The 14,959-nt window shown below is 37.5% G+C and overlaps 1 protein-coding gene across 1 annotated transcript in view; it reads right to left on the minus strand.

Annotated features, from left to right (window-relative positions):
* Positions 1-1,030: 1,030 nt before the first annotated feature.
* GRAMD1C (GRAM domain containing 1C) overlaps positions 1,031-14,959 on the minus strand; it is an 85,002-nt gene continuing 71,073 nt past the window's right edge. The window contains exons 11-18 of the mRNA XM_035728963.1: positions 14,503-14,621; positions 12,580-12,722; positions 11,695-11,802; positions 10,017-10,192; positions 8,852-8,909; positions 6,729-6,839; positions 6,409-6,514; positions 1,031-1,159 (exon numbers count right to left, since the gene is read on the minus strand). Of these exons, the coding sequence (XP_035584856.1) occupies positions 1,079-1,159; positions 6,409-6,514; positions 6,729-6,839; positions 8,852-8,909; positions 10,017-10,192; positions 11,695-11,802; positions 12,580-12,722; positions 14,503-14,621 (902 nt within the window). The 3' untranslated portion in view covers positions 1,031-1,078. The remainder of the gene's footprint in view (positions 1,160-6,408; positions 6,515-6,728; positions 6,840-8,851; positions 8,910-10,016; positions 10,193-11,694; positions 11,803-12,579; positions 12,723-14,502; positions 14,622-14,959) is intronic.

The raw sequence follows: 14,959 nt of genomic DNA on the forward strand, positions 1-14,959 counted from the left end.
TATGCCTAAAAACTTTTCATGAAAGAGCCAAAGCTTCTGTCTGATTTCAGACTTCAGTCAGTGCCCTAGTATTGGGACATAGTGCCCCCAAAAGTTTTTATTGAAGAGCTAAAGTTTGTGTCTGGTTATAACTTACCACTGAAACAAGTCGCACACATGAATGAATAAATGAAGACATATGTAGCTACTGAAAAGTAATCCACAAATTATTTTCAACCAGGTGTTTCACTTCCACCATAAAAGAGTGCTAAGCTGAAGCCAAGCTTAGTTCAAGTATTCATTTGATCTGTCACTAAATGCCCAGATTTTAACATAATCCTCTGGTTCTTAAAATCAGAGCATGGTTCTTCATTTTGAGTGTTGGTATCCTATGTTTCCTTTTCCAGAACTGACTCTTCTGCCATTTGATAAATGAAGGGGCAAGATAATCTCACCTCTGATAGCTACCTGAAGAAGAAACAACCATTTCTTCAGAAAAATACAACATGGCTCAAGAATGTTTCAGATAATAATTACCAACTTGCAGACTCAAAAGGTTGGACTATTGAATTTGCATGCTAAATAAGTGAAGACATTGTAATATTTACAGTATACAAACTTAGAAATGTTATATGCCTGAAAATTGGTCCTTCAAAAGTAGTAATGATAAAGAGGTTTATTCTTTTATTGTCTTCTTTAGCCTCTTGAATGTATCTCAACGGGGAAAGCAGCCTATCGGACATCTACTGATTCTGTGCTAACAGATAAAGCATCAAGCTTCAAACCCCACTGTAAAAATCAGTTCAGAGTGTCTCATTTTCTTTTTGTATCAGAAATTCAAATCCACAACATATTTCATGCTTCACTAGAGAAATTCACTGCTTAGAATTATGTATAAGAAGTGAAAGAATGGATTGTAAGGCTATCAGAAACTAGTTATCAAATTAATGTTATTAAAAAGAATGTTCATATTAGAAGTACCAATAATGAGAAAATGTGGAAATGTTCCTGTGACAATTAAAATCCTTCATCCTCTGGTTTTCTTTAAGATGTTTTCTTTTACTTCCAAGTATCTCTACATTTTCAGGCCTTGAGATCACTAGCTTTCGACAGTCATGCCAGTCTTGTTCTTATTTAGTAGATCAAAAGTTCTCTGAAGCGTAATGAGTGAGCTCTTTAACTGCAAACAAAATTAATTTTCAAAATCAGTTTGTTTACATTTTTTCTTATTTTTATGCTAAAAGTTTACATTCAATATGGTTTTGTTTATACTGACGCCCAAATAAAAGACTGAATTTATAAAACACATGGCTGCTCGGGGTTTACGTCGGTATGACTGCTAAGGAGCTCTTCCTGTCCACTCTGGTCCTGCACTCCTCCCCACTCTCCTGCCCTGCACTCTGCCTCCCAGCAGGTGGTTTTCTGAAATGGTTTCTCAAGTTGCACTGGCCTCTCCACTATCCCCTACACAACTCAAGTTCTCCCTCCAGGCCTCTGCTTGCTATTATGCTCATGCCTGTCTTCAGCCATTTAAAACGTACTCATCCCCACCCTCTCCGTGTCACCTTCCCTAACCATCCTGCCTTTAAACTCCCGAAGTATTATTACTTACCTGACACTTTATACTTTTTTGTAGTTTTTAACAATACACATGGACATCTGATTTCTCTAATAAAATTATAGGTGACTTGAGAGCAAGAATTATGTTTTATGCTTCTTTATATTCATTCATTTGTTCATTCATTCAGCAAATGTTAATTGTTTATCTACTACATGCTGGGTCTGTGCTAAGCCAAGCACTGGGTATACAATGGTAAACCAAATAGGCACTATCCCTGCCTTCATGGAGCTTACAGACTAGTGAGGGATACAGAACTAAAACGAGTCATCACATATATAAATATGTACTTCCACAAGGCATTAAGTTTTTGACTGGAGGATGACAGTGTCATTTTCTGAAATACGTCAGCTAGAGGAGAATCAGTCTGGCTCAGGATGAAAACTGAATTCTATCTTGGACATGATCAATTAGTGGTGGCCTCTTAGTATCCAGGTGAATATGCCACGTCAGCAGGTGACTGTGTGGGCCTGGAGCTCAGGGAAGAGGTCCGGTAAGAGAGATGGGTTTGGGAATCAATGATGTGTAGCACAAGTAAGGGGAGTGGATCAGACCACCTAAAGGGAAGCAGAGGAGAAAGCCTGGAGTACTAGGCCAGGGAGAGGAGATGGTTTTAACCAGCAAAAAGCAGTTTTACTTTATGCTAGGTACAAGTCACAAAGACCATATAGTATATGATTCCATCTATATGAAATGTCCAGAATGAGCAAACCTATAGAAATAAAAAGTAGATTAGTGATTGTAGGAGCTGAGAGACTGCTAATGGGAACAGGGTTTCATTTGGGGGTGATAAAAATGCTCTGGATTTAGGCAGTGGTGATGGTTGTGCAACTTTGTGAATATACTAGGAATTCTTTCAAAGGTTAATTTTATTGTATGTCATTTATATCACAATAAGGCTGGGTTTTTTTATGGTTTTAAAGAAGGAAAGATTAGATACGCTTCAAGAAAGGAGTGGTCAGCTCTTGTCAAATGCTCACACTGTAAGATGTAAACTAAAAAAAGGTATATTAATTTTAAAAGCCAGAGGTCACTGGGGACCTTAGCTTGAGCAATATCATTGGAAGATATGAGGGAAGAAAACAAGGCAGGAGTGAGGTGAAGAGCAAATAAGTGGCTTAAATATAGGCATCTAATTTTGCTCCCTCCTGAAACCCCACTAAAAGCACAATAAAGGGATCTTTTAAGGCATAAATCCAGGAGGACAGGGAGCACAGAAACAGCAAAAGCAGCAACACAACATCAGAAACTAGAAAGCGGATGACTTAGCAGACCAAAAAAAGTGGAATCCTAAACCAACTGTGGAGAAAGCTGAGAACCAACCACATTTACCCTGAAGAATCCTCAAAAGCCTCAGGAATTGACAGGAATCTCTGGAAGTCGGAATAAAGAGAAAGGGACTAAAAATGAGGATTATACAAAAAAGTGTTGAGGCCATCCCCCTATGCCCTGCCCTCTTCCATCCCTCTACTTTCACTCTGCTTCTAAAATGCTGGCAGCCAGCCCTTAATCCTTCAGATGCTCCTCTATGGGAACTGACCAATCTAAGAGGAAAGACCTAAAGATAGTGATACCGGGATTTCTCAACCAATAGCTCTGCCAGATCTACAGAGAAGTTCAGGGTACACCGGCCCAACCCACATTAAGAGCTTAAGAGCTTCTGATCCACACAAGCAGACAACCAAGGACTACAGACATCTAATGAAATCCCCTTACTCTAAGGATAGAAATCAAAACAGGGAGAAAGGATCTTGATGGAAAGTGAGTAGGCAAGAAGGGGAAACATTTTTAACCATCAGTAATATGATCAGAGAGATGAAGATACTATAGTCATTTTAAAAGATCACAGTGCCATTAAAAAAAAGAAAAGTCAAACAAGTGGTAGGTCTTTGAAATTAAAAACTTGTTAGCAAAAATTGAAAGACATAAGAATGTGAAGATTAAGTTGAGGAACTCTGAGGAAGCAGAACAAAAAGGCAAAAACATGGAAGCTGGAAAGAAAAAATAAGATCAGACAGCCTGTCCAAAAGAAGGCAGACATCTGAATTACAGGAGCTGTAGAAAGTCAGAAGAGAGAGAGTGGAGGGGAGGAGATCATCAACTGTGTAACTCAGTATTTCCCAGAACTAAAGGGCATGAGTTTCCAGACTGAAGAATGAGGGATGGTAACAGTCTCAGGTTTCTTAATAGCAACACTGGAAGCTGAAAAACAATGGAGAAATGCTCTGAAGGAATATTGTTTCCAAGCTAGAATTCTATCCCCAGCCAAACTATTAATCAAGGGGAAGGATAGAATAAAAACTTTTCACACTAGTGAAGTCTTAAAATATTACGTCCATGTTCTCTTTCTTAGGAAGCTACTAAAGGATATGCTTCATTAAAAGAAAGGAGTAAACCATTCTGGATATAGGAAACAGAGGAGGTATTCAACAGGAATTCCCGGGACCAGAGCTGTGCACCTGTGGAGAGGGCCCCTGGGCCTGACTGGAGCCAGTCAGAAGGCTCCACTCATAGAAGACCTGAGGTGAATGAAGGTTAGGTGAGGAGACATCTACAACAGACAGAGCTTTAGGAGATGAGATACTTATAAATAATACAATAAACTAATCAACTGTCATAAGACAATTTCAGGGATAAGAAAAAGCACAGAAAAGAAAAAGTAGTCATGGTTTATTCCATGGCTCAGCTCAGAATAGCAAACTTAGTCAAAACAAAGCAAACACTGGATACTGAGCTAACCAAAATTATAACTTCCTTGGGAGGACAGGGGAATCAGAAAAGAGGACAAGAAGAAAGAAAAGCTTTGTCTTCCATAATAGGAGGTCGAAAGATCATGTCTAAAACTGAAAAATCAAGAAGTATTAATACATGCTTGTTGTTTATAAATATGAGGTAAACACAAAAAGAAACTAAAAGAGTTAAAGATTGTTGTGTTTGGCAAAGTATATAGTGGGATTGCTGTTTTTCTGAACAAACCTTGTAGAAAAGTTAACCATGTGAAGGAGTCACTTTGGTGAAAATAAAACCTTTAAAAAGTGAATGGGTTATGAAGGACAAAGTAGTGACAGCCACAGCAGACAACTCTGAAAGAGCCAGACCATGAAAGGAAGCGAGAGAGATGGGCAGACAGAGAAGGATGTGGATGGTGTGGGTGCTTTAATGTAGGAGAGACCGGAGCAGGGCTCTGTGCAGACGGGAAAGACCCAGCTGACTGCAGGAGACTGAAAGCAGATGCCGGAGGGTGACGGATGGAATCTCCCACTAACACCTGCTGGGACTCTCCTGACAGGCAGAGCAATGCTCTGACGGATGGAATCTCCCACTAACACCTGCTGGGACTCTCCTGACAGGCAGAGCAATGCTCTGACGGATGGAATCTCCCACTAACACCTGCTGGGACTCTCCTGACAGGCAGAGCAATGCTCTGACAGAGCAATGGACATGAACAAGAGGACGGGGTGCAGCAAGTGGAGATCTGTAGATTTGGTTATAAAAGGCGAGGAAAACTCTTTTCTCCTTGAGGCAGGGTTATCAGTCGAGAGTTGGGGAAATAGGAGGCTGAGGAGGAAAAGTGCAAATATGAACCACTCTGAGGGGGGTAGGGGGGGAAAATGTCACCAGGAGCTGTAGATACTGTGCATCTGAAAAACGCCTAGTTGAAGGTAGGTAGTTTAATGCCCCACATGATATCCTGAGAAATGTTCAATAAATGGATCTTCTAAAAAACAAACCAATGCATAGCAGAAAAGGATGGGAGGAAACAAAGTATTAACAGTGACTGCCTGAATGCTAGAACTATAGGTTTTCTTCTCTTCTACCACTCTCTAGTTTTCAATCTCGAAAAGTATGCATACACTATATCATAATGGAAATAGTAATCTCTATTTTTCAAAGAGAATTCTAAGTTTTGGTTCATGGAACTGAGCAGCACATATTGATGATACTGTGTTCAAGAGATAAATGTTTATAGCAAAACATCAAAATAACCTAAATGTTCATTCTTCAATGGAAAACTGGTAAAATAATTATACCACATTTATACAGCTGAATTCTATGCAGTCATTAAAAGAAGAGGAAGTCCTTTATATACTAATATGGAAGCATCTCCAAGATATTGGTTAATAGATAAAATAATCAACAGTGTATACAGTATCTACCATTTCTATAAAAAGTTAATATTAAGCATAAATTTATTGATAGGAGTATCAATAAAAAGAATGAGGTAGATGTATACAGTTGACCTTTGAACAACATGGGTTTGAACGGCATGGGACCCCTTGTACACAGATTTTTTGCAGGACAGCACTGTAAATGTGTTTTCTCTTCTTTATGATTTTCTTAACATTTTCTCCTCTCTAGCTTAACTTTGTAAAAATATAGTATATAATACATATAACATACAAAATATGTGTTACTTGACTGTGTTAGTAAGGCTTCTGCTCAACAGTCGGCTATTTGTAGTTAAGTTCCTGGGGAGTCAAAAGTTATACACAATTTTCGACAGCGCAGGGGTCAGCAGCCCTAACCCTACCATTATTCGAGAGTCAAATGTACATGCTGATAAGGAAACATCTTCAAAATATATTACTACTTATAAAATGAAGGTATGCAACAGTGTATGCTTCCATTCTGAAAAAAAATACAAGTGACTGTACACATAAAATGCATAATACAGAAACTGGCAAGGGTAGTCGCCTCTAGGAGGGGAGTTTCTTCAAATAATGGTATCGTGAATATTCTCACACAACCAGAAGAGCAACTGGTTCATACTGCTATGAAAGTACTGAGTCCTATGATACAGAGTTGCCTACCTGTTCAAGCATCATGATGGAGTCTCGGAGCACTCCTTTTAGACTCTGGGCCTGATCCTTTTTCTTTTGAATATTTTCCACTCTTGACACCATATCAGAGGCTAAACTGAAAAAAAAATCTTAAAAATCAGGGGAATAGCTTCTAATCTTTCATTTCTAAAAATCATTCATGTCCTATAAATTTGCAAACAAAACAAAAAATTAAACAAAAAAAGTTTATGACTACAGAACAGTTAGCAGATCCAAATCTCTAAACTAGAATAAGTTTTCTACAACTAAAGAATTATTGAAATAATAACAGGTTAGGGGGAAAGACTTACTGTAAAGATTTCTCTTCTTGGAGGTGGAGACGGTAAAAGGACTGAGCAGCATATTCTATCTTTGACAGCTTCAGAAACAGCGTCACATTCAACAGAACTAGCAACAGCAAACTAGGTAGAGCAAATCATACCTGTTAATCCACTCTTATCCAGGCCCAAGGCACAGCTCATGTAGAACATACACGTAAAAACTCTAAAAACGTATGTTGTCTAGACTAGTTTCCAATTGTTATTATTTAAATCAGTTACTCCTATTTTATTGTATGAAATAACTACATTTTGATATTAAATAGACAGGAAAAAGTTGAAAGGTAACTAGAGTGACAGTAATGTCCTCAAAGAAAGCCAATTGGGATTATCCCTGATATCTCTACTCTCTGGGAGGAATCCCAGCCAGTGCTGATGTGTGACCACCAGCTTAGAAATCTACCAGGTAAGCTTTCAAGATCTATTTTTGGGTGCCTTCAGCTTAAGCAATTGTACACCCCATAATGCTGCACTTCAAAAAGGAAATGAAGATCAATATGGACTTGATCTTACAGAGATGAACAGGCATCTTACTCCCGTGGAAAGCCAAAACAAATTTTTTAAATTACTATTCAGAAAAATTTCTTCTAGTTCAACTTAGACAAAGGAAATATAAAATCCCAAATATACATGAACGGCATCATATATAAAATGTTACATGCTAAATGGACTTACTCTATTGGTTCTCATAGCAGCCTTTCAATTGAATGGATATATTTCTTATTACACATATATGCAAATATATAGGTGGCATCGTATCTCTCTTATTTTTTCTGTTAAAATATTGGCTTGCCCTTAAAAATATGCAGTATTCATCTTTACCTGCCCAGAAGAGGATTTTTTTTTAAATGAAAACTAAAGTAGGAGCAAGAAAATCAAATCTATGATATAATTGTGGCACTGAAATGGCATGTAGATCAACATTTCAACCACTGACTATAAATTTTCGGCATAGTACTATAGTACTATAAAAGTACATAGTACATAGTACTATAAAAAATCACTGATAATATTTAATATTCAAAATTGTCATAGCAAACCAACTTAAGCAGAATATGAAAATCTTTTGTAAAACTCAAAGGTATATCAAACATTTTCTACATTCTGAAATCTATAATTAGAAAAAGTAGCTGATCTGAGAACTTCATTCCAAAAAATATTCACCAAGAGTGTATCACCCAGTCAGAACCAATTCAATTAAATCCAAATGACTACCTCAATACTCAAATACAGCCATGTAGATAATAGTCATCTAAATATGTCTACCTGAGTAGATTCTGAGGTTCTCGATCCCTGCTCAAGGGATCTGGGTGATCTGACTCAATCTCTGGGTCTGGGGCCTAGAAATCTGCATTTTAGAAAGTGATCCTAAAGGGTAAAGATCACTGGTCTAATCAAATAGAGCAAAATAACACTATTGGGAATTTCATCAGCCTACAACGATAAATATTCTCTTTTTTTTTTTAAGATTTTTTATTTATTTATTTGACACCGAGAGACACAGCGAGAGAGGGAACACAAGCAGGGGGAGTGGGAGAGGGAGAAGCAGCCTTTCCGCCGAGCAGGGAGCCCGACACGGGCCTGATCTCAGGACCCTGGGATCATGACCTGAGCCGAAAGCAGACGCCCAACGACTGAGCCACCCAGGCGCCCCTAGATAAATATTCTCTTTAAGTTTAGGGAACTTCCAATAAAAACTTATGATGGTAGAAATAAGTCAGATTAATTTAACAAATAAAACATTTAGGGGCACCCAGGTGGCTCAGTCAGTTAAGCGTCTGATGCTTGATCTCAGCTCAGGTCTTGATCTCAGCATCATGAGTTCAAATCTTGCGTTGGGCTCCATGTGCGAAGCCTACTTAATTAATTAAAAAACATTTATTGAATGTGTACTTGGCATTCCCTCAAATTTAATAATTCTCCTGAAAACCAAAAACTATCACACTGAAGCATATAAAATTAATGTTTTTGTAGACCAAAATTAGTCAAATAGTGGCAATTTCTACACAACATACAAATGCATCCAAATCCTTTTGGAAATTATTAAAACATAAGTGAAGACACAAGCAAAATAAGCATTCAAAACAAATACTTACAAAATACTCATCACCACAATAAGGGCAATGTTATAGCTTTCCATTTCCTTTTTCTTTCCTGCAGATCACACACACACAAATATATTAGAACAGGACTGTGATTAACAAAGACTGGTTAAAATTTAATTCCACTTGAACTGGAGAAGAAAATTTTTACATGATTTGTAAAGACAACTTGATGTAGGGTAAATTCCCAGCACCCTTTATTGATTTCTAATATCTGGACTAATTTGAAACAAATCTACAAAAAGAAAACCTATACCAGTCCTGCAAATTCAGCCTACATTGCAATTTAATCTACTCTAAAATAAGCAATTCAATGCATCATGTATGACCTCTAGCTAAGTTCCATCTCTGCAAATAATATTTGAGCTGGGTTTATGTACAGTGATTCTCTCCTTAAAAAAAATTTTTTAATCATCCTCACCTGTTCTCTGCTGCCCAAATGTTAAATTCCAAAACTAAAGCATTATTAAGCTTACATCACAGATAAACATTCACACTAAGATATAAGCCTTAGAAGAGGATTTGATAATGTAGAGGGATGAGAAGGAAGATAGTTTTATAGTTCTGAGAGGGAGGGAGTAACAGTAGAGGCAAGGTGTCTTCAAAATTGAGAGTGTGGATAGTAAAAGTCAAATTCTTCTTTGCAAGTTGTTGGGCTGGACCTGAGAGTACATAAGGACTAAAAGCATATAATCAGTTTAGTACTTTCAAGGGTAGAAACCAAATGTCTGTAAATGCGAGGTCAGAAATTCATGAGTGAAGCATCCAGCAGCCGGGGACAGTGGTAGGGACTGGTGACTTGGGGAGCACATGCTCTGTCTATTGGAGTAGCTACTACTAAGCTCTGACTGATTGTTGCTGTGAAGGATTTGAGTCCAAAGCTGTCAGATTGGAGTTTTTATATAAAAATGTCCAATTTTTAAAATATTACATTGGCCCAATAAAATTACATCAACTGGCCATATGCCTGCCATTTTGTGATTGCTTCTTTACACTTATACATTAGTTATTTTTAAGGAACTCAGAGTTGATAAACATTATCAGAAAAGGAGAGGAAAAAGGGAGACCTCCTAACTGACGTGTCCATAAACAGGACACATATTCTGCTTCATGTAAGTAAACTAAAATCTTCCATCTCCGTTTACCAGATAAAAGCTACCTGAAATATCCCCTTTGGCATCTAAGCCCCCATCTCCAGAAGAACGCTGAGAGGAAAGTTTAGGAACTGTTTCTGCTATTCGGTTGAATGTTCGCCTTCTCCTTCGCAAGCCGCTAAGTTTTCCTGTGTCTTCAATGGACTGATTTAACATAGATTCTTCCATTAACAGTCTGATTCTAAGAAGGAAAAAAAAATCTTTAGATAGTGGAGAAACTTCAATTATAAGATATAGGGACAGGAGGGGTTGTTTTGTTTTTAGGTTGCTTTTTTTTTTTTTCAAGCCTTGGTAACTTTCTAGGTTCTTATGGCCTAGATTCAAAACTTACTCTTAATAAAAGTTTTGGACGGCAAAGTGATCCTATAATGAGGCTTCACTATTCTAGGAAGAATTATCTGTATTAATAAATGATGGGATCATCAGAGCAAATTCACCATGTGCTATATTAAATATTAACATAAAGATTTCAGTTATGAAAACAACAGCTAGCCCACTTATATTGGATCATTAGAAAGATTTCCAAGATAGATTGTGGTAGTTGACTGTTAATATCAAAGGAAGTAGCAGCATATAATAAATAGTTCTACTTTTCAATGAGGGTTTGCAAAAAAGTAAGTATTGGCAAGAAAATCTGCAAACAACCTAAAAACCTCATTTTTGTCATTTGTTTCGACCTTTCCTTCACCAGATTTTTTATTAGAAGCTCATTATCCAGTGGCCAAACTAATTTTTGAATTTCATTTTCTTTCCTCCTGATTAGGAGTTTAATAATGAATAGCCAAGAGAGAAGAGCAAGGAAAATAGTCAACAAATTAGATGATGAAGACCTAATTTACCCTGAGCTTTTAAGCAGAATTATATTCATGTATATATATATTTTTTCTCATCTTTTATTTTAAGGAATATTCAAACAGAACAAGTATATCACTTCCACAGTCTAGTACCCACTGTCACCAAATCCATACAGGTACATGATAGCTACCATTGCTAAGTGAGCCTGCATAAACCCAGGGAAGCTGCATTTATAAGGATTGCAGGAGAAGGGGCGTGCACCACAGAGCAGAAGTGTGTATTGTGATCAAGTGAAGCAGTCTCTCACTGCAGTTAGATTCCTTGGCTCCTTGAAGAGGCTGTGATAGCTCCTAAGTGTGTGATCTTGGACAAGTCACTTAACTTCTCTCTCTCTTTCAATATTTATTCTTTAGTAAAATGGAAAAAAAAATAATACCTACCCCACAGGGTTGTTAGGAGCTAATTATAAAGCACACAGGACACAACTGGCATATAATAAACATAAGTGTTTGTTAGACCAATGAAAATTAAGTTTTCTGGGGTGCCTGGGTGGCTCAGTTGTTAAGCATCTGCCTTTGGCTCAGGTCATGATCCCAGGGTCCTGGGATCGAGCCCCGCATCGGGCTCCCTGCTCAGCGGAAAGCCTGCTTCTTCCTCTCCCACTCCCCCTGCTTGTGTTCCCTCTCTCGCTGTCTCTCTCTCTCTGTCAAATAAATAAATAAAATCTTTGAAAAAAATTAAAAGTTTTCAAATTCCCAGTGGGGTAGAGTTAGAACCATTCAGTGGGAGTCAATCCAATATCATCTACTAGTTCCAGCTATGATTCCAAATGAAGAATCAATCTGTTTTGTTAAAAAATACTATCTTTACAAAAATCAAGAAATTTACAAACCAAGCTGTTTGAAATAGTCCTCCAAGGAACTCCAGGAATTCTTTTCAATTAGAGATTTGATAATGGCCCATGGTTGTTTTCTGTATTTCAAATCTGTAGAAACTCTAATAAAATAAGGAGGAAAGAAGAATATTTATTTAAAGGAAAGAATTTAGTTCTATTAACATTGCAATTAAGTGTAAGATTATATTCAGTGGAAAGCCAAAAAGACTCAAAGTCATTAGATTATAAAAGAAAATTTGTTCCCTGATGATGATTTCTTAAAAAATTGCTGTATGCTGCTAATAACTTCATGAAATTTTCCTTCTAAGTACTTGGGATTTTATTCTTTTCTTTCTCTAGGCCTGAATTTTCTTACTTTAAATAGCAATAAAGGCTCAAAAAAAATCTAAATTTTCTAAATGCCTTTTATAATAAAATCTCTAGTGGTCAAAAATTAGGTTGAAAGTAACTACATTCGCTAAGACCAGGCAAAGCACGTGGTGGCCCATCACTATCTTTGATGCACCACCATTTCTTATTTCGCATTGCAGCAATGTGCTCACCACGTGCTCCTCAAGAATTCACAGCCGCCTTGACATTAAATAAACTCCTGTGACTAGTTTTGGCCACTGGACTGTGAACACAGTTCTATAACTCTCTCTTCTTCCTGTAGCAACTGAAACGAGACATTCTGGATTGTGTTGCTCCAGGATGTCAAAGCACCCATCAGCAATGGGCCTTGAGTGAGGAACCCCATCCCTCTGCTGATCATTGGTGGATGTGTAAATTGAGCAAGGAATAAAGCTTGGTTGTGTAAGGCTACTAAGATTTTAGTATTGCTGTGTTCCAGAATATAATCTCACCTAGGCTGACTAGAACACTCAGTTACCATAGCTCACCTCAGCCGGCATTTCTGTTTTGAGGATCGGATGATATGGTATCTGTTCAGGGTATAGAAGTAATCATGGTAGGGAACATCATGTGTCAGTACTTCTGAATCTACCAAATAAAATTTTGCTTCCCGACTTTCTTTATAGAGTGTCTGCCAAAATAAGATTAAAAATTTTTTTGCAGGTACAAGTTTAATATATTAAATTCCTTGCCAATTTAGAATATATATAACTAGAATTCCTTCTCAAAAATTATAAGACATGAGAAGCCTACATACAAACCAGAGAGCCTCCATGTTGGCTGTGCCATCTATGAATTGAGAAGATGGGACCTACAGAAATAGTATTTGCTGCCTCTCTGTCATTTCATTGTACAATTATTATTTTCTTTCTTTTAGGTTTGAGGAGGAGAGAGAAACCATATAGTCTCTTGTGTATGTAATTAGTTTATAAAGAATTTTAAATGTTGCTCATAGGGGAACAATTCAATATCCAATTGAACGAAGCAAGGATCCACACCAAAATTCTTAAAAATTTAACAATCACCCTTCACCAAAAAAGTGAAGGAAAAGGACAACCAAAGAAAACACTGTTTTCCCTAAACAGGATTGGGGTGGTTGCTGGCCAATCCTTCCTCATTTTAACCATACCTTTTCAAGGTTATCAAAGACCCCAATATCAAAATACCAAACTTTTCTTAAATGTTTGAAAATCTTTTGAAGGGGCACCTGGGTGGCTCAGTTGTTAAGCGTCTGCCTTTGGCTCAGGTCATGATCCCGGGGTCCTGGGATCGAGCCCCGCGTCGGGCTCCCTGCTCAGCGGGAAGCCTGCTTCTCCCTCTCCCACTCCCCCTGCTTGTGTTCCCTCTCTCGCAGTCTCCCTTTGTCAAATAAATAAATAAAATCTTAAAAAAAAAAAAGAAAGAAAATCTTTTGAAAAAAATTTAAGTCCTTTTAATACTGGACAAAAGCCACAATCACATAACTAGTTCAGACATTAAGATATTTTCTTTTTTTTTTTTAAGATTTTATTTATTTATTTGAGAGAGAGCACAAGCAGGGGGAGGGGCAAAAGGAGATGGAGAAGCAGGCTCCTGAATGAGCAGGGAGCCCAACGTGGGGCTCCATCCCAGGACCCTGAGATCATGACCTCAGCTGAAGGCAGACGCTTAACCAACTGAGCCACCAGAACAGATACACTATACTTCAGTACAATTTGATCAAACACAAACTCCACTATAAAGACAGTGCCATACTCATGCATGGCCACTGAGTAGAGCACTGACTATCTTATAATCTCTTCCCATACATCACTGCAGCCCTCTAGTTATTTGGCCCTAACTCTTGATGTGATCCTGTATGTCAGATTCTAGTAGTGTTCTATTTTAACCATTTATTATGAAAAAATTCAAACACACACAAGAGTAGAAATTAAGTCTAATGAACCCTCATAAACTCATCAACTGGCTTCAACAACATTAACTCTTGCTCAGTCCTGCTTCATCTGTACCCTACCCCCACATTCCCTCCCTCCACCACCATGCTCTGCCTGGCTAGATTAACTTTAAAGGATACCCCAGACAACAGTATGATTTTATTCATAAATATGCCTGTGTATCTCTTTACAATTTCTTTATGGTATCTCTTTAAAAGATAATCTTTTCTTTAAAATATAGCTACAGTACCATTATTACATGTAAAAGTTAGTAATTCCTTAAATCTCATAAATATATTTTTACTTGGTTTGTTTGAATTAGGATTGTGTTGATTTGGTTGATATGCCTCTTAAATCTCTTTTTAATCTGACAGTTTCTCCTCCCTTTTTTTTTTTGCCACTTGTTTCTTAAAATTATCTTGTAAACTGGTGACTATGATAAGCATCTTCTCTCTTCCCACACATGATTATTTTGGAACACTGACAAAGTAGACATACCTGCTTTTCAGTGGCAGCAGTGCACTTTCCAGTAAGTGGATTATTAAGGACTATAGTGTAGGTCATGGTTCTCAGTTGATCACCACCAGGTTCTACTTTCCAAGGGGTGGACACTACATCTACTCACAGCAAACATAAAAAGAGAGTTGGTTCTAAAAATCTGAAGAGTACAACTTAAAAAGGAACCAGAGGGGTTTTTTTAAGTATAATTAACATACAGTGTTATATTAGTTTCAGGTGTACAATATAATGATTCAACAATTCTATACTTTACCTATGATAAATGTACTCTTTATACGCTTCACGTATTTTGCCCATCCCCCACCCACCTTCCCTCTGGCAACCACCAGCTTGTTCTCTGTATTTAACTCTGGCTTTTTGTCTCTTTTGTTCTTTGTTTTTTCTTTTGTTTTCTTAAATTCCGCATATGAGTGAAATCATATGGTATTTGTTTTTC

The sequence above is a fragment of the Zalophus californianus genome, chromosome 1, assembly GCF_009762305.2.
Source record: "Zalophus californianus isolate mZalCal1 chromosome 1, mZalCal1.pri.v2, whole genome shotgun sequence".
NCBI classification, from domain to species: domain Eukaryota; kingdom Metazoa; phylum Chordata; class Mammalia; order Carnivora; family Otariidae; genus Zalophus; species Zalophus californianus.